This window comes from Bos grunniens, chromosome X, assembly GCF_055505025.1.
Source record: "Bos grunniens cultivar Pamir isolate PY7600 chromosome X, Bosgru_T2T1.0, whole genome shotgun sequence".
Taxonomy (NCBI): Eukaryota; Metazoa; Chordata; class Mammalia; order Artiodactyla; family Bovidae; genus Bos; species Bos grunniens.
The window spans coordinates 128238114-128260787 of record NC_141194.1 but is presented as its reverse complement, the minus strand read 5'-3'; the positions used below and the strand labels follow the sequence as shown (position 1 = coordinate 128260787).

The following is a 22674-nucleotide window of genomic DNA, read 5'->3' as shown; positions in this document are numbered from 1 at the left end:
GAGAGGAGTGTTGAAGTCTCCAGGTATTATTGTGGATTTCTCTGTTTCTTTTTGCATTCTGTAAGTTTATGTTTCATGTACTTTGAAGCTTGGCTATTAGGCACAAAAATATTTAGGCTTCTTATCTAGAAGAATAGACTGCTTTATCATTATGTAATGATAATCTTTATCCCTGGTAACAGTTTTTACTCTGAAATCTACTGTGTTTGATATTAATATAACCACCTCAGCTTTCTTTTGATTAGTGTTAGCACAGTGCCTTAATCCATCTGTTTGGTTTCAACCTATGTATCTTTGTATTTAAATTTTCTTGAAAGTGACATATGTTTAAGGTTTTCTTTGTTATTTAATATGGCAATCTCTGTCTTTTAATTGAGATGTATCAACCATTCATATTTAATGTGATTATTGATATGCTTGGATTTAAGCCTACCTTTGTACTGCTGCTGCTGCTGCTGCTAAGTCGCTTCAGTCGTGTCCGACCCTGTGCAACCCCATAGACAGCAGCCCACCAGGCTCCCCTGTCCCTGGGATTCTCCAGGCAAGAACACTGGAGTGGGTTGCCATTTCCTTCTCCAATGCATGAAAGTGAAAAGTGAAAGTGAAGTCGCTCAGTTGTGTCCGATTCTTAGCGACCTCATGGACTGCAGCCTCGGAAAAGGCAATGGCAACCCACTCCAGTACTCTTGCCTGGAAAATCCCATGGATGGAGGAGCCTGGTAGGCTGCCTATGGGGTCGCTAAGAGTCGGACACGGCTGAGCGACTTCACTTTCACTTTTCACTTTCATGCATTGGAGAAGGAAATGGCAACCCACTCCAGTGTTCTTGCCTGGAGAATCCCAGGGACGGGGGAGCCTGGTGGGCTGCCATCTATGGGGTCGCACCGAGTCGGACACGACTGAAGCGACTTAGCAGCAGCAGCAGGACTGCAGCCTACCAGGCTCCTCCGTCCATGTGTGTCTTCTATTTGTCCCATCTCTTTTTGTTCCTTTTTCTGCCTTCCTTTGGATTGAGTATTTTTAATTATTATAATACTTCTTATCTCCTTTGTTGACATTAGTTACAACTCTTTGTAGTTGTATTTTGATTATTGCTTTCTAGGGCTTGTAGTACAGAAAGTCATCTTTTTGCATGATACTGCTGGACTGTAAAAATGACCACCCAAGCTGAACTGTACAAGAGATCTTAATAATGAGAAAGTAACAATAGTTCTGTGAGCTTGGAAATTTTTTATCAAAATATTAAAACTCTTTTACTGTTGTTTATAAGTGTATAGAGAAAAGAAAAATGTAGTAAAGTGAGTGTTTGCTTAGTATATTGTCATTTAAAATATTAAAACATTGAGAACTAAAGAGCTTTGTTTCTTTGTTTAAAAAAACTAAGCAAGAAAACTTCCTCTTCCACGAATATGGTATAGACATACTTGTTCCTATTCCTTCCTCCAATTGTGTATTGATATATACACAATTCATATATATATCATATATGAAGCAACAAAAGAAGACTCTGAAAGCTGGACTGAAACAGACAAACCATATTGGTTAAGAACTTCAGGCCCTGAAGAATAGCATGGTGTTGAGTTCCCTGCGTTTTCTTTTTTGCCTCATTTTTCCCAGACATGGAGAAGAAGTTGGCAACCCAGAAATGCCAACAGGAACAGACTCAAAATAGTCCCAGTAAAAGCCTGCACTCCTTAGCCAAAGGGCCAAGAAAGGGGCAGCCTAGAAAGAAAGAAAACATTTTGCAGTAACTGCTCTACTCCAGCCAAACACCACAGAAAAATCTGCGATCCCACCCCCAGCCCTAACAGCAAATGCTCAGGAGCTGGCTTAGAATTCCACAGTAAGCAGGCAGTAACAAAGTTCTGTAGCACCCCCACCAGAGTGGTGTCAGAGAAAGCCAAGTCAGGTCACTCTGCTGACCCATAATAAGCTTCCCCTCTTCCACTCTCCATCAAAAATGTATCAGCGGAGACCTCATGGAGAGCTTGGATTTGCCACCCCTGGCAACAATGAGATGCTCCTTCCCCTCCCCACTGGAGTGATGGTAGAGGTAATAATAGTTTAATAAAATGAACTGGATGGGATTGTGCAAACCTGGAGTTAAATCTTTAAACATTTGGTAGAATTCGTTAGTAAAACTATTTGGATCTGAAGATTTCTTTGGGGGGAATTTTTAAATTGGGAATTTATCTTGTATATAGAAAATTTTGAAGAATTCATAAATGCATACACACCTACCCCCCCAACAACAAACTTCTTAGAGCTAATAAACCAGTATAGCAAGATAGCAAGATAAAAGGTCAATCACTTGTATTTGTTTTTTATATATATACTTTATTTATTTATTTCATTTTGGCTGTACTGGGTCTTCATTGCTGCTAGGGCTTTTCTCTGGTTGCAGCGAGCAGAGTCTACTCTCTATTTGTGGTGCACAAATTTCTCATTGTGTTAGCTTCTCTTGTTGCAGAGCATGGTCTCTAGGGCACATGGGCTTCAGGAGTTGTGTCTCGCAAGGGCACATGGGCTTCAGGAGTTGTGTCTCGCAAGGTCTACAGCACGGGCTCAGTAATTGTGGTGCATGAATTTAGTTGCTCCGCAGCATGTGGAATCTTCCTGGATTGAGGATCAAACCTGTGTCTCCTGCATTGGCAGGCAGATTCTTTACTACTGAGCCACCAGGGAGGCCTCAATCACTTGTATTTGTATATACTAGTAAAGAACATTCCAGAAATGAAATTAAAATAATCCTATTCACAGGACCTTCCCTGGTGGTCCAGTGATTAACAATTCACTTTCCAATGCATGGGACTAAGTTCAATCCCTGGTCAGGGAACTAGAAACCCACATTTATCAGGACAACTAAGCCCGTGGATGCTGCAACTAGACAAAACCCATGTGCTAAAGATCCAGTGCAGCCAAAAAAAAAATCTTACTTACAATAGCATTAAAAAGAATAAAACACTATGGGTAAATTTAACACAAAAGAAGTGCAAGACTGGAAACTACAAAATATTGTTGAAAGAAAGTAAAGATCCAAATAAATGAAAAGACCTCTGTGTTCATGAATTGGAAGACTTGGTATTGTTAAGATGACAATAGTCTATAAACTTGAATCTTTATTTATAAAATTTTGAATAGAAATAAATTATGTTAAATTTGAACAATTCCCTCAGATATTCCCTCTGATAGTTATAGCCTGAGCCTGAAAAATATAATGACTTTTTATCATCTAAATGACAGCATAGTGAATTCTTCAATTACCAAAAAATTATTAGCACTCATTGACTAAAAACCCTTGCTTTTGGGGGTGAAATTTTATAAACTCTTCAAAATAAGGAGGCCCTTTCTCATCAGAAGGAATAAAAACTTTTCATAAGAAGGAATTTATTATGAACAGGCTGAATTCATATGCTCAACCCTTAGCCTGGTAATAATCATCTCAGCTATGTGAACCAAGTAGGGCCTCCACCTTCTTAACATTTAAAGATAATTGGGGGAAGAGACCTTAAATAAATAAACCTACAATAAATATTTAATTGCAAATTAGGAAAAACTTTCTCAAGGAAAAGAACAGGATGCCATTAGATCAGGTGGTTAGGAAAAGCCTCTGACAAATTTACAGTTAAAGGTGAGATATGAAAGTATAAATAGAAGTTAGTCATGTAAAAAGCATGGAAACAGTATTCCAGGAAGAGGAAACAGCAACTGTAAGAATCTGAGGTGAGAAAGAGTGTAACATGTTTGAGGAACCGGAAAAAAAAATCAGCTTGTCTATAGCATTATATAAAGGGACAATTAGCCATATATAATCTAGAGTTAGATTATATAAAGTTTGTGGTTATGGGTAACGGTAAATAGTTTGAAATTTATCTACCAAATACAGTGCTTTGAAGGGTTTGGCCCAGGCAACATGACATGACCTAATTTTCATTTTTATTTTATTCTCAAAGAACTCTATTTTTTACATTTTTTATTGAAGTATAGTTGGTTTACACTGTTGTGTTGGTTTCAGGTTTACAACATAGTGATTCAGCTATACGTATACATATACATACTCTTCTTCAGATTCTTTTCCCATTCAGGTTATTGCAGAATATTGAGCAGAGTTCCCTGTGTTATACCATAGATCCTTATTGGTTATCTATTTTATATGTAGCAGTGGGTGTATGTTAATCCCAAGATCCTAATAAGTTTCATTTTTAAAAAATCACTCTGGTTGCTGTGGGGAGAATGAATTGGTTGGAGAGAAGAGTGGGTAGAGGACATCACAAGGAGGCTACCAAAGTAATATAAGAGATAGATGTTAGTAGGTGAAGGTAGAATGATGGCAGAGGAAATGTAGAAATGAGAAGAGTCAGATATGAGCCATGAGGAGTGGTCGTTGATGAGCTGTATAGGAAAGTGAGGTGTTGTGAAAGCAGAAGCTGGTTCCAAGAGGGAAGGAATATAATCAGGTGTGTCGGAAACCATGGAGAGGTTGAATTCAATAGGAATGAAAAGTATGTCAAATCGATATGGCAGCTGAGTGATCTTTACTGACCTTTGTGAAAGGTTTTAGTGAATCCAGAAGCTGTGTTGATGAGGGCCAAAGAGGGAGTATAGGCTTTCTGTTTCTGGCATGTCATCACTGCTGAAGATGACAAAAATTACGGTTCATATATAGAAAACATCCACTGAAAAAGCCTTAAAGATCTACAAGGTAAGGAATTATCAGGATAAAACCTCTGAGACTCTGAGAACACAGAGAAGTGAAGTCATGAAACCAGCTTTGTCCTGAAAACAACTGAGAAATTTGGGTGTTTGAGGAGTTCAACTTTGCAAAAGCCATCTACAACATAGGGGTAAAAGATGCAAGCCCAGGGACCAATTAAAGGTGAACAGTCTAATAGAAATCTTTTTCTATTAAATTAGTGCCCCAAAGGAATAAACCCTCAACAAATGAGAACTTAATTTGCTTTCCTACCCACTCCCCCAGGGACTACAAAGGAATATTTTCTTGATGATGCCAAGCAGGACAAGGAGGAAAAAGATGACCCAGAAACTGTCATCTTGTAGCCCCAAATCACACTGCTGAGGTGACTCAAGATATCTCTGGTGGTGGTATTAGTCACTAAGTCATGTCCAACTCTTGTGACCACATGGACCTGCCAGGCTCCTCTGTCCATGGGATTCTCCAGGCAAGAATACTGGAGTGGGTTGCCATTTCCTTCTCCAAGATATCTCTAGTCATAAATTTAAAGTGATTCTGGCAAGTTAATGTTCCAGACAACTAGCAAGAGCAAACATAGATTCTTTGTCCAAGATCTCAAAGAATTTGTCCAAATTATTTTATAAGGAAAATGAGCAGCTCACAAAAAAAGTTAATAATCAAAAAAGGAATTGAATTACCATAAGTGAGAATTAGCAAAACTACCAGACAACAGAGCCATATGCTGAAATAATTTAGATTTTGGAATTATTAAACACAGAATATGAAATTCTATACTTATTATGTTTAAAGAAATAAAAATGTGTGTGGGAAACAAGAAATTCTAGAGAATGACCATATTTGAAAAATTATTTCATTAAACTTCAGAAAGTTAAAAAAATCAAGGAACTCAAACTGAAGAGATTTATAGCAAATTAGACACAATTAATTAGAGAATTAGTGGATTGGAAGACATTTCAGAAGAAATAATTTCTAAGACAATAAATCTTAAAAGTTCTCACCATGAGAAAATAATTATAACTGTGGTGGTAATAGATGTTAACTAGATTTATCATGGTGATCATGTCACCATATATACAAATATCAAATCACTTTGTAGTACACCTGAAACTGATATAATGTCATACATCAATAATACCTCAATATTTTTGGCCACACTGCACATGGCGTGTGGGATGTAGGATCTTAGTTTCCCCACAAAGGAATCCAACCCATGTCCCTTGTAGTGGAAATGTGGAGTCTTAACCACTGGACCACCAGAGAAGTCCCTCAGTTTTTTTAAAAACAGAAATTATTCAGAAATCAGCACAGAGAGGCAAAGAGGTAAAATATATGAAAGAGTCTACAAAGTAATTTTATAGACAGGCTTTGCTATTTGATAAGTTTCAATCCAAGGTGTATAATATAACATCTAGTAGATATTATAATAAATTTTTTTTCTGATCAAAAAATCAACCGATAAAAGAAAACAAAATTTCCAAGAAAGAAACTTGGAATTTAGAGTGATAGATCTGAATTATACACTTAATCAGAGTTCTAAAAAGAAAGTAGAGGTAATAGCTAAGAGCTTTTCAGAACTAAGCAGAGATACAGAGTAAAGCAGCCAGAGAAATAACACAGATTACTTTCAAAGAAAGGAGAGACATCAGACAGCTAACTGACAGCTGATTCCCAACAATGGTGGAACCAAAAGACAATTGAATTATAGCTTTAATGTGCTAATGGAAAAGAACTATCAACCTACAAGTGTATGCCTTGCAGAAATATCTTTCAGCTAAGACGGTGAAATATAATGAAAGGAATTGCCACCAGAATCTCATTTAGGAAATTTCAAAGGCAAAATAAGTTACTGCAGATGCCAGAGATGTAAAAAGAAGAACAGAGCAAAGCAAGTGAAAACATATGAATAAATCTAAATAAATATTAACTGTATAAAAATAATTAAGTCTTAGAGGGTTAAATTATATAAATATATAGAATTAGGATATAATAACAACACAAACTGAGAGGGAGCAGTAAATGAACCTAGTATTTAAAGGTCCTTTTGTTGTCTGAAGAGTATTGATTAGTTCTAAATTTTTGTAGGTTTCATACTGCAGTCTCAGTAATGAATAACTGTTTAAAAATAAAATCAGAGGGCATAATCTTGGGATTAGAAGAGAAGAAAACCATGGAATAAAAAAAGGTAAGAAAGAAAGGACAGAAACGTGGTAAAGAGGAGCTTATAGAACAAAAGTAAGGCTATAAAGTTAAACCAAATATTTAAGTATTTAAAGTATTTAACTAGCTGAAATGAACAAAGATGTCAGATTGGTCTTAGAAACATACAGCCAGTTATTTACTGAGACATATTAAAAACCATAAGAAAGCAAAAATATTGAAAGGAAAAGAATGGGAAACGTATATATCATAGAACAGTATGCAACCCAACTTGATATACAGATTCAAGGCAATTTCTACCAAAATCTCAGGTGATGTCTTTGTAGAGATTGACAAGTTGAGCGTAAAATTCATATGGAAATTCAAGGAGATCAAAACAACCTTGAAATAGAACAAAGTAGAAGGACTTGCGTATCCCAATTTCAAAACTGACTACAGCACTACAGGAACCGAGACAGTGTGGTACTGGTACAAAGATATACATATAAATCAAAGGGATAGAATTGAAAGTTCAGAAATAAACCCTCAAATGTATAGTCAATTGATTTTTAAAATTTATTTTTAAATTGAAGTATAGTTGATTTACAATAACTGTGTTAGTTTCAGGTGTGCAGCAAAGTGATTTAATTTATATATATACATAAAACATATATGTTCTCTGCAATTGTTGCTTGAATAAATGGAAGCTGGGGTGAAATTGAAGAAAAAGAATAGAGACACTAGAAGAAAGTCATATAAGGCTGGGTTCAGTTGCTTTTATTTTTTTTTCAGTTGCTTTTAAATAAAATATTTATTGAGGTACACAAACAAAAAAATTTGCAAATCTCCAGTGTACAATTCATGATTTTTTACATGTAAAAGCATCCATTTAACCAACGCCCAGGTCAAGAAATATTAATAGAACATTACAAAAACCCCAGAAGCCTACCTGGTACCCTTTCTCAGTCACTATCTCCCCTAAGAGAACTATTAATCTAACTTCTAACACCAAAGATAAGTCTTGTCTGTATAACAACTTCTGTATTACAGCCAAGACTGGATCAAAATTTGATACCTTCATTATACACTTCAACCATACACCACTACTACTAGCAGTGGCTAAGGCTTGTTGAGCGCTTTCTGTTTACCAAGTATAGTTCTAATTGCTTTACATATATTAACTAATTTATCCTCAAAGCCCCCTGTGAAGTAGGTACTATAATTACTCCCCATTTACCAATGAATAATCTGGCATAGAAAGAAGTTAACAAAGACCCATAAGAGCTAAGTGGTGGAGCTGGTATCTGACCCCAGATAACAAGTCTCCAGAGTTTGTTCAGTGCAATGTACAAACAACATCAAACTATCTCAGCAACATATGGCAATAGTGTAAAATGGCTACTTTGCATCACCTGCAGTTGCAAAATGTGAATGTCAGAACAAGAGATACAGGGTCTCCCAGGCACTTGTGGTCAGATGCCCTTTATATGTCAATGCTGTATAGTTGTTGAAAACCAGACTTTTCTGAGTTCAAACCCCAACTCTGCTGCTCACTAACCCTGTGACCTTAGGCACTTAGTTACTTAACCTTTTTGTGGCCCAGTTTTCTCATCCAAAACTGTAGATAATAATAGCACCTAGGTCATATGATTTTTGTGAAAGTTAAAGGAATCATTCCTGGCATAAGGTGTGAGCTTCATTCATTCATTCACCTATTCAACAAATATTTGTTCGTGCTTACCATGTGCCAGGCACTTTGATGCTTGGGATGGATCCGTGAACAAATCAAAGATCGTGCCCTCTTGGAGCATAGTAAAGAGCAACCTGGAAGGGGGGTGGATGGAGAGAACAGAAGAAAAACAGTATAGTACATTCAAAAGTAATAAAGTGCTATATTTTTTCAAGTAGAGTAGGATAACAAGAAGTGGAAACACTGGAGAGGTTGAAAGTTGACAGGATTAAATAGAAGGGTCAGGGTAGGTCTCACAGAGAAGCTAAGATCTGAACAAACACTTGAGGAAGGTAAGGCAATAAGATATGTGAATATCATGTACTTTTTGAGGAGCATTCAAGGCAGAGGGAACAGGCAGCCAAATCCCTAATGGTGAGAGGGTGCCTGGGTGCTATAGGAACAAGGCAGCCAGTATTGCTAGAGTGGCGTCATCAAGGGACAAAGTGGCGGGAGAGGAGGTCAAAAAGGTATTGTATGGAGGTGGGAGTGGAGAAAGAGGGGATGGGGATTCTCCATGCAAATCCTGTAGGACCTTGTAGGCTGTTATAAGGATTTTGGTTTTTACAACAAGTCAAAGTGAAAGCCTTTGTTAGGCTTTTGAGCAGAGTGGTAACATGGTCTGACTTAGTATTTTATAACAGTCTCTCTGGATCTGTGTTGAGAATAGATGGTGAGGGGGTTGTGGGTTGACTTGTGTCCCCCCAAAAGATATCATCATGTCCTTACCCCTCTTCCTGTACCTATGAATGTGCTCTTGTTAGAAACAAGGTCTTTGCAAATATAATCAAGTTAAGATGAGGTCGTACTGAATTAACGTGGGCCCTAACCCAGTTAACTAACATTCTTACAAAAGGAGGGGACTTTGGGCACACAGACACACACAGAGAAGAGATAGCTATGTGGAGACACACAGACACATAAGAACACCACAAGAACACAGAGGCAGAGATCGGAGTGATGTGTCTACAAGCCAGGGAAGGCGACAGATGGCTGGCAACTCCCAGGAGTTAGGAGAGACACACTGTTCCTCAGAAGCTCAAGAAGGAGTCAGCTCTGGTGACACCCTGATTTCAGACTGCTAGCCTCTAGAACTATGACAGAATAAGTGTCTGTTGTTTTAAGTGCCCAGTTTGTGATACTTTGATATGCCAGCCCTAGGAAACTAATATAGATCAAGTGTGGAAGCAGTTAGGAGGCTATTGCCATAGTCCAGGCAAGAGATGGTGGGGGTCAGGATCAGAGTGGTGATAATAGAGACAGCGAGACGCCATCAGATCCTGAATACATTATGAAGGTACAGCCAACAGAATCTGCTGATGTATAGGATATGAAGTGCAAGAAATATTCGCTGTTATTATCTGCATGAATAATTTAAATATTTATAAACATGATGCATATACCAATAAATGTGTATTTTTTCATTCTCCCAAATATCCTGCATTTGAGACTACTCAAGCAAGTTTGCCAGGGAAATCAAAAAGCAGCTTATTTTGCTGTGTGATCAAGGAGTAAATCACATTACTTGTCTGGGTCTCAATATCCTATTTGGTAAAACAAGAAGATTGGGTTCCATTGTGTGACTGTATGATCTTGTTACTATCACATGCCTTGTTTTGGTATTGATAAAGGTTCTAGAGGGGTAAACTGTTTTCTGTCTTCCATATTTGAAAACATCTCCAAGTCTGAGTACCTTCAAATAACAAATCTCTGTCCTCACTGTTGTTTACTCTCTGCCATTTGATACTTGACTACATGAAGGAGTGACCTCCTACAACGGAAGCAGAGTCCTCACCACTGGACTGCCATAGAAGTGCCCTCCATCAGTGTGTTTATATTTTAGGAGGGTAATGAATTTATAAGACAAGATGATATTAGTACTAATGATAACAGCAAACATTTATATAGGGTTGGCTATGTGAAAAGGGGTAGCAGAGGATGAGATGGTTAGATAGCATAACCGTCTCAGTGGACGTGAGTTGGAGCAAACTCTGGGAGATAGTGGAGGACAGAGGCATCTGGCATGCTGCAGTCCATGGGGCCACAAATAGTCGGACACAACTTAGCGACTGAACAACAACATGTCAGGGATTACTCTAAGGGTTTTAAAGATATTAACTCACCCAATCCTCACAACATTCCTATGAGTTAGGTACAATTATAGCTTCTATTGTATGAACAGGGAAACTGACTCACAGAGCAATTAGGAAACATTCTTTTCTTATATTCGGAGAAGGCAATAGCACCTCATTCTAGTACTCTTGCCTGGAAAATCCATGGACAGAGGAGCCTGGTAGGCTGCAGTCCATGGGGTCGCTGGGAGTCGGGCACGACTGAGCGACTTCACTTTCACTTTTCATTTTCATGCATTGGAGAAGGAAATGGCAACCCACTCCAGTGTTCTTGCCTGGAGAATCCCAGGGGTGGGGAAGTCTGGTGGGCTGCCGTCTCTGGGGTCGCACAGAGTCGGACACGACTGAAGCGACTTAGCAGCAGCAGCAGCTTTTCTTATATTAATAAAGGATCTTATATCAGGGGAAAAAAATGAAACCCTTTTAAAAGAACGAAAATAGACATGATAAAATGCAAAGTAGTTTGGAGACTTAATGTCAAGGAAAGTAGTTTTGTCAGAATCCCAGAAACTAATTCTGATGGGGTCCATAACAAAATCAATGTTGGCATTGAGCCTCTTCCTGCTGCCAACTCTTGTTGACATTGGTTCTCTAAGGAGGAAAAAAAAGACTGAGAACTAGGCCTCCGGGCATCTGAACGCAACATTGTCAGCCACCAAACACCTGTTAGATCTGATTCCCAAGAAGTTTTGAAATGAATCCTGGTCTTGTTTCTGTCATTCCCTTGCTAGGTCTTGAAAAATTAGACTGTCACTTTCTTTTTTAAAATCCTTTTCTCTTTATTTATTTTTTAAGATTTATTTGTTTGTGTATTTTTGCCTGCACTGGGTCTTTGTTGCTACATGCGGGCTTTCTCCAGTTACAGCGGCTCACTGGTTGCAGGCACATAGGCTTTAGTTGCTCTCTGGCATGTGGCATCTTACAGGACCAGGGATGGAAATGGTGTCCCCTGCATTGGTAGGTGGATTCTTAATCACTAGACCACCAGGGAAGCCCTTAGACTGTCATTTTTTAAATTGTATAAACCTCCTTTCACTTGAGATTCCAGAGTCAAAGTTTCTTTTCACCTTGCTACTTCCTAGAAAATACCAGATTTCCTGAAAGTCACTGCTGCTGCTGCTGCTGCTAAGTCGCTTCAGTCATGTCTGACTCTGTGTGACCCCATAGACGGCAGCCTACCAGGCTCCGTCATCCCTGGGATTCTCCAGGCAAGAACACTGGAGTGGGTTGCCATTTCCTTCTGCAATGCATGAAAGTGAAAAGTGAAAGTGAAGTCACTCAGTCGTGTCCGACTCCCAGCGACCCCATGGACTGCAGCCTACCAGGCTCCTCCATCCATGGGATTTGCCAGGCAAGAGTACTGGAGTGGGTCACTAGGATTATTATTTTGGACAGTCCAGTCTCTCTTTGTTTCAGGCCTCACAACTTTTGTCTAGTCCATCTTTTAAGTCCATCTAGTCCATCTGTTAAGCCCAGGCTGGGTACCAATCAGACTATAGCCAAGGTGCATAGTCAGTGTGTGTAGCCAATTTGATGATGGAAGAATCATCATTCGGCAACAAGGCTAGTCAAAGTCTGAAGAGATCATTAATTTATTTAACAAAATAGTAGGACTTAAATCTATCACATGATGAAGAACATGGGCTTGTTCCCCAACCAAATCAGGAAAGTTGTGAACAACCTTTGAAGCTGGAAGAGAGTAGCTTGGGGACTGATCAAAGGAAACCACTTTACACTGCCAGTAGCTTGGACTCTTGTGTGTGTGAATGTGTGTGTGTGTGTGTTTTAGTCGCTCAGTCCTATCTGTCTCTTTGTGACCCCATGGACTGTAACTCACCAGGCTCCTCTGTCCATGGGATTCTCCAGGGAAGAATACTGGAGTGAGTTGCCAAGCCCTTTTCCAGGGGATCTTCCCAACCCAGGGATCGAACTCATGTCTTCTGCATTATAGGCAGATTCTTTACTGTCTGAGCCACCAGAGAAGCCCAGTGTTGGAATAGTTGCCTTCAAGAATACTGGAGTGGGTTGCCATGCCCTCCTCCAGGGGATCTTCTCAACCCAGGGATTGAACCCAGGTCTCCTGCGTTGCAGGCAGATTCTTTACCATCTGAGCCATCAGGGACGCCCATTTACCAGCAACTGGTTTTAAATTCAAATAGGTGCAAGAGTGGTTTAGAGAAATTCCTGAGTGATGGGTGAGGACACCATGGGCTAGCTGGGGAACGAGCCTGGTCTCCCATAGGCGCGACCAGGACACATGCTCTCCTGATACAGGCCCTTAGAACCTCGGTCAGAGGCAGAAATTCCGGCCAGACCATTGTGCTGACTGGCAAGGATGTGCGGGGCGGGGGGGTGGGGGTGGGGGGCGTGTAATTCCCACGTTATCAGGGACTCCGAACCAAATCCAGGCAACCTTCCAGAGCTGACCGTCCTCGAGGGAACGTTACTAAACTGCAGGCCTAGGGATTATCCGTGTGCCACTCCCGCCCCCCCCCCCACCTACCCCCCCCCCCGCCAATCGCAGAGTCCAGGTGGCTTTGTGAGTCACCCACACCCTCCGTAATAAGGCCACCATGGGTGGGGCTGCCTCGCAGTTTCTCGCTCCTTCCCTCCCTGACTCTTCTCTCCTGCTCTTCGAGCTCGGCTTTCGTGCAGGCAGAAGCCACCGCAGCGCCCGCCCCACCGGGCATGCTCAGTGCTCAGGCGGGTTGTGACGACCGCCAAGCAGCGCAGGGCCCCGCGCGCCTGGCAGCGGCGCGCGGGTCCCTTTAAATCGGACCGGCCGGTTGCCAGGCAACGGCGCGACCCGCGCTGGCGCTGCAGTGCAGAGGCTCTGCTCCCGGCCGGCCCGGCCGGGTCGCGGTGGCCAGCGCCGAACCCAGGTCATCTGCCCGCTGCTGGAGGCCGTCTTCGGAGAAGAGGGACCAGGGCCCACTGGACCCCACCCACGCCACCAGGTACGTCTGAGCCCAGTCAGGCCGGGGCTCCCCAGGCTCGCCCCTCGCCCTCCCTGGGTGACCCGGGCGGAGGCATCGTGCTCCCTGCCTCGACGCCCGCTGCGGTTTCCTCACTCTTTAGGGCTCCGGCCGGGAACTGGCGGGCGTTTGCGAACGAAGGTGACTGGGCGTGGAAGTCGGGGTGTGGAAGGAGGGGTGGGGTCAGGCCTCGTCCCTGCTTTCTCTCAGCCAAGGGGTAGATGGGGGTAGGGCCTGGGGAAGTGGGAGGTGTCACCTGCAGTGGCGTCCTGGTCAGCACCCGAGCCTCACCATCTCCTCTGCACGGGAAGCTGCGGTGGCAGGAGTTTAGTTAATCGTTTACAGAGAAAACCCCCAAACTCTGCATGCTTAGATGCAGCTTTATAGCAAAAATGTGACTTTCATACTAATACGGTACTCAGCCTTTCAGAATTAAGGTGACTTCCTATCTTTTCTTCTAGAAGGAGTAATTCCACACTAATAACAAAGAATTGGGGGTAAGAACCGTTCACAGGGCCCAGTTTTCAATGGTTCTTGGCTTCGCTCTCAATATCCGCCAAACAATAGACAAGACAGTTTGTCCCGTGAAGTGGACACTTGGCTCATATGTGAGGACCCTGAGAGATTAAGGCAAAAACTGGGATCCCTTTCCTTTTTAATGGTTTTTCAAAATAACTGGACTCTGGGAGAGGGAGCCAAGGCCTTGGCTCCAGCCTCTGCTAACGTGGCTCTTGGCATGCTCCTTACTAACAAGCATGTTGCTGTGGCCGCTAGTGGTGGCTCATTTGTTCAGTAGTTGCTAAAGGCAAGAAGGTACAGTGTTGAATAAGATGCGACCATGATTGTTGTCCCATCTGATATTTGCATTGCTGGGGGAAGGAAGACTTAATGGCGTAATAGCTGGGAAATTGGGTTGACAAGTTAAAACGAAAACTTGCTTCAAAGTGTCTGATGTTGCATTTCAGATCAGCCAAACAACGTTAAAGCTATCACTTGTAATTTTAAGCTACAGCTCAGATATGAACACAATTTGGTCATTCTTGTTAATTATATTTTCTAATTAAGCTGTGGCATTTTCTTTTTCAGTTCAATCTGGAGAAGGAGAACGGTGGCAACCAACAGAAGACCTTGGACTTCAGGAACTGTAAGTACCCTTGTGCTGGCTGATAGCTTGCTATGGGTGTTGAGAAGCACAGAGCCTCACCCAACAAATATCTTCAATCTTTTAACAAGACCATTAGTCTGCACTGTCAGTACACTATCAAAAAAGCCTCATAGAAATACAAAAAAAAGTGTCCTAAAGACTTTAGCTGAGCCCAATAAACTTTGAGGGAAAAATAAAAGTTCTTTCCCTAAAATGCCACCCACAAAACCTCATAAGCCAAAGGAAAAATTACAAGTATTTACAGAAACTCAATTAGAATCAAAACATTATAGAATTTTCAGGAAGAATATTAAGAATTATTCACTCAACAAATATTTATTGAGGGCTACTATGTGCCAGGCAACAACAAGGGATACAATGATGAAAAAGATGCCAGGAGATCTCAGCATATTGGTAAAATGAAACTGTATGAAATGATGCTGAAGCACAGAAAAAACTTGCAGAGTCATCCTTGCTAATCTTCAAACTGATGCCCCAATTGTAATATTTTTAAGATGTTTATTGGTGGCTCTGAAAAACATTGGGACATTTGGTAAGTTCATGGCAAAGCAATTAGTGATTTAAAAAAATGTAAATCTCTTTGGTGTAGAAAGGCTACCACTCTTCTGCTTAGAATAAATTTAGCTTGGAAATCTGGGGACATCAACAACTTACAGGATTTAGGGCTAATTCTTCCATGAAGATACAGCTCAAATTAATGTAAGATTCAAGTTTAAGTTCCCCTCTACCTACCTTAACAGTACTTCTTTTTTTTTTAACTGACTTCTTCTGAGGTCTGATGACTTCAGACTGGCAATTCTGAAGCACATATCTTTGGAGAAGGGTTGGGTTGTTGGTTGATGTTTCAAGGGAAGGTAAGGAAAATCTAAAAAAGAACAAAACCCATTGTGTACAGTATAAAATTGCTTGCATTTTCGTTTTCACTAATTTTTCTTAACCACCTGGAAAAAGGTGTATTGTCTGTATATTACACCTGAAGAAACTGAGGTTCACAAAAGGTAAGTTTCTATGAAGTTCTAAAATGTGGGTGCCAAGATATCTGACGTCTTCAGTCTTTTTTCCACCAGGGTTGACACAATTCCTTTCTCAAGAACTTTCTTTTCCTTCTTCCCACAATTTTGCACGGCAAAACATATTTACCAACCTTCTTTCAGACAGCTTTGGAGAGTCCTCATAATGGAGAAGCTCCCATAGAGGGGGCAGGTCAGAATCTTCTGGAGCAAGGGAAGAGAGTAATGGTGGCAGGGTTTTGTGCTTGGGAACAAGGGAAGCAGAAAAATAGGTTGAGAACTACTGCTTTTATGTGAGAACAGATTGGACAGTTGAGCAATGAAGGAAGGCCAGTGATCTTTGTAACAAACTTTTCTATTCCTATCTTGGCCAACCAGTTTTTCTGAGGGTTGAGAGAACTGAAACCATCCAAGAATAATGGGGAAAAGTTCCCTGGGCTAAGAAGGGCCTTTTGTCTTCCCCCTTACTGCCCCTAAGCTGTCACTAAAAGCCACAGTTTTAGTTGAGTGTGGCTGAAGTGCTGAGGGTTATAACATAAGGTTGTCCATCACAGGTTGGAAATGACCTTTTCTAAACATCACTCCCAGTTTACAAAGTTTGGGGCAAAGCACTGTTGCAAGATGGGAAAAAGCTTCTGGAGGTTTCCCAGTCCCTGGCTCCCCCTGCCTGGAAGCATAATTGCCTTTTGCAGGCAGATCGAGATTTATGCAAAAGAGATACTCCTGACATTTTGAAATAAAATCTAATGTAAATGAGATAAGGAAATAGAGAAAAAAGATCTTTGATTTTTATGTCATCAGATTTCTCTAAAGCATGTAATTTAAAGTGAATATTTTAGAAAATAATTAGATTTCCTATATTTGATCACTTATCCATCTTAATATGAGCATATTCCCCAGGGCCCCATACCTTGAAAATGAAAATGAGATAGTTTAGTGGGTTTCTCCTTTCACAATAAACAGTGTATTAGTTTCTGGAGCTATTTGAGGACAGATATGCATTCACCTAAGATTTTTATGTAATAGTTTGCCTAAAAATCCACAATAAGTGATCACTCTTCGCTTAGCTCTCAACAATTACGCTATGTTATATTACATTATAAATCATTTTCAATTTATTTTATCAGTGGTTCCCAAATTCTTTAGGTGAGTAGAAACCATTTCCATGAGTCAATAAATTTCCTTACTCCACCAAGATGCACTACTACTTTACCTTTGCAAAAATAAGGAAGTTACTAGAGGATGAATGGTGATGTTTTAGAGAGACACTAACTAGAATAATCAGGAGTCCATTATCAATTCACGTCAGACACAAATGCATACATGTAGCCATATAATGGACAAGCATGCAGTGCAGTCCCAAGGACTTCTGGGAGATCACTGGCTTAGAGGACCACTAACGTCATTTTTGTCATATGACTTTATATTGTTTTCCTGTGTCCTGGTTGTTTCTTTCTTTAAATGTTTCATTCCTCTTGAACCTCCTTCCCCTACCGAAGGTCCTTCAACACCCGATATTGTGTTGGGTAGGCACTTGTAATAAAAAGTGTTAGCAATTGACCCACTAAAAAGGCATGCTTATTCTCTCAATGGCTCTGGTTTGATTTGCCTTATGCTGCGACAAATTACCTAGTCAAGTTTATTGAAAGCAAACTGGCTGCCATGCCAGGATAGAGGAAGGAGTGTCATTGTCTCAAAGCATATTTCTTGTCTTTGCCAGAGAATACCAATGTCGTACTTGTTCTGTGGAAAAAACAAAGAGCACAATTTGTGAAGAGAAAATGAGCCTGGTACCTTTTACCCTCAGTCTGGGCTTTGCCATCCTCTGTGACTCGATTTGGGAACAATCCCTTAAAGCATATCTTGCCAATGAAAGAGGAAAAAAAGAAAGAGAAAGGAAAGAAAGAAAGGGAGAGAGAAAGAAAGAAGCAGTTCAGAGACCTCTTGACCCTGCCCTGTGTAAGCCAGGGGAGGGAAATTCCAAAAGGCTTTTCAAACCTTTCTCTGTTCTGTCCTTTGATATGTGACATGCAATTCTCCTTACCCTCCCCCATTCATTTTTCCTCTCTCCTTTTGTGGCCCTTTAAAAAATACCTAAGCTCTGAAAATAGTGGGTTGTTTTCTTTCAATCTGTGGAATGAAACCTATCAGAAGAATAAAGAGAAATTTTAGAATAAGCACTGATCTGGGAGACAGGGTCTCAGTTTTACCACTATAGGCTGTGAGGACTTGGACAAGTCACTTCACTTCTTTGAGCCTCAGTTATAAAATAAGTGGACTGTTCCCAGTTCTGTGAAAAGCATTGGCTGTATCAGGAAATTGTACAGAGGCTCAGGAAAGAAAGATAGTAACACTGAAAAAAAATATATATATATAAGTTTTTAGCCAGAGATTTATGGGAGGGTTGGAGATAGAGTGACTTTTTCAAGGTGCAAAATCATTAATGAAAAGAGCTTTCTATTTTAACCTTTATCTACAGCCAGACCCCTATCTCAGATTTGTCATTATTGCTATCTCCAAGTATAAAGTGGCCTCACCTGACTTGCCCCGCTGCACACCTCTTTCCTGGTCAACCTCACCAATACCTTTCACTCAGAATTTGGTAGAAGGAATAATAGTAATCTGTCTCCCAGTGCTACCAGATTAGAAGCATTTTTGGGGCCACTCTGCACAACTTGTCAGAGAGTACTGCACCCCACTCCAGTACTTTTGCCTGGAAAATCCCATGGACAGAGGAGCCTGGTGGGCTGCAGTTCATGGGGTCGCTAAGAGTCAGACACGGCTGAGCGACTTCACTTTCACTTTTCACTTTCATGCATTGGAGAAGGAAATGGCAACCCACTCCAGTGTTCTTGCCTGGAGAATCCCAGGGACAGTGGAGCCTGGTGGGCTGCCGTCTATGGGGTCTCACAGAGTTGGACACGACTGAAGCGACTTAGCAGCAGCAGCAGCAGCACAACCTGTGGGATCTTCATTCCCCAACCAGGGTTGGAACCCGAGCCCTCAGCAGTGAAAGTACACAGTTCCAACTGCTGGACTGCCAGGGAATTCCCTAGATGCATTTTTAAACTCTTACAGAGTTGTCTGGTAAAAATTTGACTGCTAAAAACTGTGACTGGCAATTAGCATCTTTCCCCTTTTCTCTGTTCGTTTCCTTTATGATCACTGTAATAATCCCCAGTATTTGCATTCATGTTTCTAGAGAGGAGAGCAAGTGTGATTATGGTCATCTTCGTCTTTAAGGGCAGATACATCACTGATGCTTCTGGATGGTGACTAATAGGATAACAAAGTCAGAGAGGACTATTTCAAGAGAAAGCAGAGGATGCTCCAATGGCAAATATTGGTACATATCATGAATTTCAAGTCTCGACTTACTACTGTGGTCTGATTGACTAAACTTAAAGTTTGGGTTATGGCTTTTAAACCAATCATTTTAACACCTTCACTGCATATTTGCACCTTTTCCTTTCCTCGAAACCAAATACTTGTCAGTGGAGATATATCCTTGGGTATAATGAGTTACCTTCCCTCTTCTTTGCGGGGGAAGGTGTCAGGCATGTAGGTATTGAGTTTATTCTCTCATTGTCTGTAGCAAGAAAAACTTGCTAAAATTTAAACTACATTTGTTAAAAAGTATCGAGAAGTAATATACCAAAGAGTGGTTATCTCAGTACCATGGGATCATGACGAATATTTCTGTGTGTGTGTGTGTGTCTGTGATCTTCTGTATCTTCCAAAATTTTACAGTCATGCTAATGCATGACTATTAGCATCTTTATATGAAATATTATATTAATTAATATAATATAACATTTATACTCTTTAATAATACTAAAGAAAATATTAATTTAAAAATAAGCACAACTGCCATTTTTGTTACCAAGATAAAATTACATTTGTGTGCATGGGAAGAATAGATGCAAACATACTTTGATTTTTCTCAGTAGTAATGTTGCAAATATATTGCAGCAATTTAATGTATAGAATGAATAAAGTGATCCCCTCCTTTTTCTTCCCACCCTTTAGCAGTAACTGCAGTCACCAGTTTGGTGGCTTCAGATGCCAGTTGCCCATCAGTGTGTTGCTTGGGTCCTTCTTTTTCCCTTTTTTCAAAAGTAGTCACTGATCAAATATTTTTGTGTTTTAGGAAAGCTGTATGTTATGGACTCTCTTTGAATGGGGAAGACTCCTTTTGAAACAAAATAAATATCCTGTAACTTTTGTAAATTTAGAAAGTTGGTTGTGGTTTAATATGCTAATTTTTCATCTAAAAATTATACTTGGAGTCAGTATCTTGGAAAAAGAAACCCATTTGGTGGCATTAGTATTTCCAATTGTTGACATTCGGTTCTCATCATGAAATTGCTGTCAAAATGGATTGAATTCTGTACACTTGGCAGTCTTGTCTAAAAGCAAAGCCCAAGACTGGAATAACAGGAATTTACAGGTCAAGACAGAAGGGCACTTGGCAGAGTTAGTCATAAGGAAGTCTGCATGGTATACTTTACCAAAAACAGCTCACATTGCATTAAGCACTGATGTTTCAGTCACTTTAAAGAATGAATAAACAGTAGTTCAACCAAGAAGAACTAGAAAAAAATCAAGCACATTGGAAGCACAGGCTTACCTATTAATTAAAAATCACTTATACTGTTTTGAAGCAATCTGTTTTCATGTTGCTTTCTCATAGGATTATTTTCTCTATAATAAATAGCCAAGCTTGTCCATTTATTGGTTATATTTCATAGGATCAGAGAACTTTAAAGCTGGAAGGGTCTGTAGAACTTAGCCAGTTTAGCCCTTTCCATTTATAAAAGAAGGAACTGAGGCCTGAGTCGCGTGGTGAATTAGAGGGTGTGCCAGCCCTCAAATATTTAGATTCTTTCACCAACGGGCCAGGATTCTTAGTTCTTTCCACTGTCCCAGCTGCCAGTGTAAATATGTGCCTTGATTTTAAATTTTGTTTTTCAGGAATTGGAAGAGGTACCTGAAGAAATGGATGCTAGGAGAAAACACTGGAAGGAGAATAAGTTTGCTCCTCTTTTCAGTGCACAGGATATTCCAAACGAAGCTGCTCAGCTTGAATCTTCTTCTGAACAAATGCCTTTAGATAAGATCAAGAGAATGGAAATAATATTTAATTTGTCTAGTAGAAAGTTTCGAGAAGAAAATAAATTTAAAAGGAAAGAATTTATTTCCCAACCAAATGAAAATGAGCAAGAATCAAATTTAATAGAGAGAAAGATAAACATTTCAAAGACTGAGGCAGACACAAATTCTGTCTCCTGTGAGTCATCTAATTTAGACATTGCAACTGAAGAAAGCTTTAATAGCACAGAAGAGCTTCCTACCTGGGTTATAAAGGAGTTATCAACTCCACCACAAAAAGACAAGAAAAAGAAATTCACTGAAGGAATGTCTTCAAAACTTCGCCTGAATCTTTTGAATGAAGAGCTGGAAGTGCTTGATATGAAATGCAAAAAAATTGAAGAGGAATTTGAAAGTGCAGAAAAAGAACTTTTGAACTCCAAAAAAGAAGTCTCCACAAAACCCCTAAATTTTCAAGAAGCAGAGGTGGAAACCTCCAAGACAGACTGGGAGCTTCAAGCTTTAAGAAATGACCTCTCTGAAAAAGCAACAAATGTTAAAAACTTAACTGAAGAGCTCCAGCAAGCCAAAGAGGTCATCCACAAGTTGAGCCTTGAGAACAAGGATTTAAAAGAAACTGTTAGGAAGTTAAAGCGGCAGACTGAGGTCGGAAATGCATTCCTAAAAGAAGAAATGAAATTGTATTATGAATTAGAAATGGAAAAGATCCGTGGAGAGCTCACTGCCATCAAGAATGAACTGAGAACAGAGAAGACCCTACAAGCAAGAAATAACAGAGCCCTGGAGTTGCTTAGGAAACACTTTGCTTCTGTAATGCCATCAGGTACCTCTGACAACTTTATGGGGGATTTTTTTAGAACTTAAAAAAAGAAAATAAAAAAATCCTTTCATTGGGCAAATCTTTGAGCCAAATCAGTGTTTCTTGTGCTTTCCTTGTGTATGACTTAAAACGTGTGGGACAGGATATAGTTTTCATGTTTGGTGAATCAGGCTACCCATAAAGGCTATAGATGTTAACTTCAAAGCTTCTGCTTTCTTTTTCTAATGAATTTATTGCCTAAGTCCAAATAGAAATGAAGTTTCAGAAACCCCTTTATATATATACATATGTATATATATATATATATATATATATATGTATATATATATATATGTTTTTAACTCAGAGACATATAGTAATTCACCAAATCATTGATAAATACAAATTAACAGACATTTGTGATCTTGTGAGCAATATTTCCTTGGCACATGAATATTCTTCTATCTGTGTTCATTGATATTAACAATAAAAATTTCATTTATGGATATAAGTATGACTTGTGTATGGGTCTTAAAGACTCAACAGGATACTGAAAAGTTATCTGCTTTCCCTGAGATCTATCCTTAATTAGGAATAGATAAACATCACCCCCAAATGCAGGCTTTTCCTCCTTCCTGCTGTTTTCCCCATGCTTTCTCACTTGACCTGGCCATGGTTCTCATAGACTGGAAGACAACTTAGAGACATGGCTGTGACCTTGGCTAGAGCCCTGATTTTGACAGCCTTGGCTTTTGCATTTTCTTATGTTGACCAGCAAGGGGCGATGTTGACACAGTTCTTCCAAAATTCTACCAGGGGAAAATTTGTAAGCTTCCTGTCCAGTTTACTTCACCAGCTGGCTGAGAGGGAGTGAAAGGTGTTGGATGTCATCTAGGTAAGCT

At 40.0% G+C, this 22674-nt stretch overlaps 1 protein-coding gene across 2 annotated transcripts; it reads left to right on the top strand.

Annotated features, from left to right (window-relative positions):
* The first annotated feature begins 13250 nt into the window (after positions 1-13250).
* Positions 13251-21885, top strand: CCDC160 (coiled-coil domain containing 160). Of its 2 annotated transcripts, XM_086389253.1 has the most exons (4): positions 13304-13668; positions 14773-14830; positions 19064-19207; positions 20836-21885. In XM_086389253.1, exons 3-4 carry the CDS (start codon positions 19187-19189, stop codon positions 21835-21837), a joined length of 1023 nt encoding a protein of 340 aa, XP_086245379.1. In that variant the 5' UTR covers positions 13304-13668; positions 14773-14830; positions 19064-19186; the 3' UTR covers positions 21838-21885. The 2 variants fall into 2 exon arrangements, with proteins under 2 accessions (XP_086245380.1, XP_086245379.1); XM_086389254.1 differs by lacking the exon at positions 19064-19207 and having other exon boundaries at positions 13251-13668.
* The last annotated feature ends 789 nt before the right edge of the window (positions 21886-22674 follow it).

Bases quoted from the DNA above. Each gene is read 5' to 3' on its own strand.
- CCDC160 (XM_086389253.1), top strand. From the start codon at position 19,187: ATGCTCCAATGGCAAATATTG. The intron at 19,208-20,835 runs GTACATATCATG...TTTGTTTTTCAG, and splicing joins TGCTCCAATGGCAAATATTG to GAATTGGAAGAGGTACCTGA.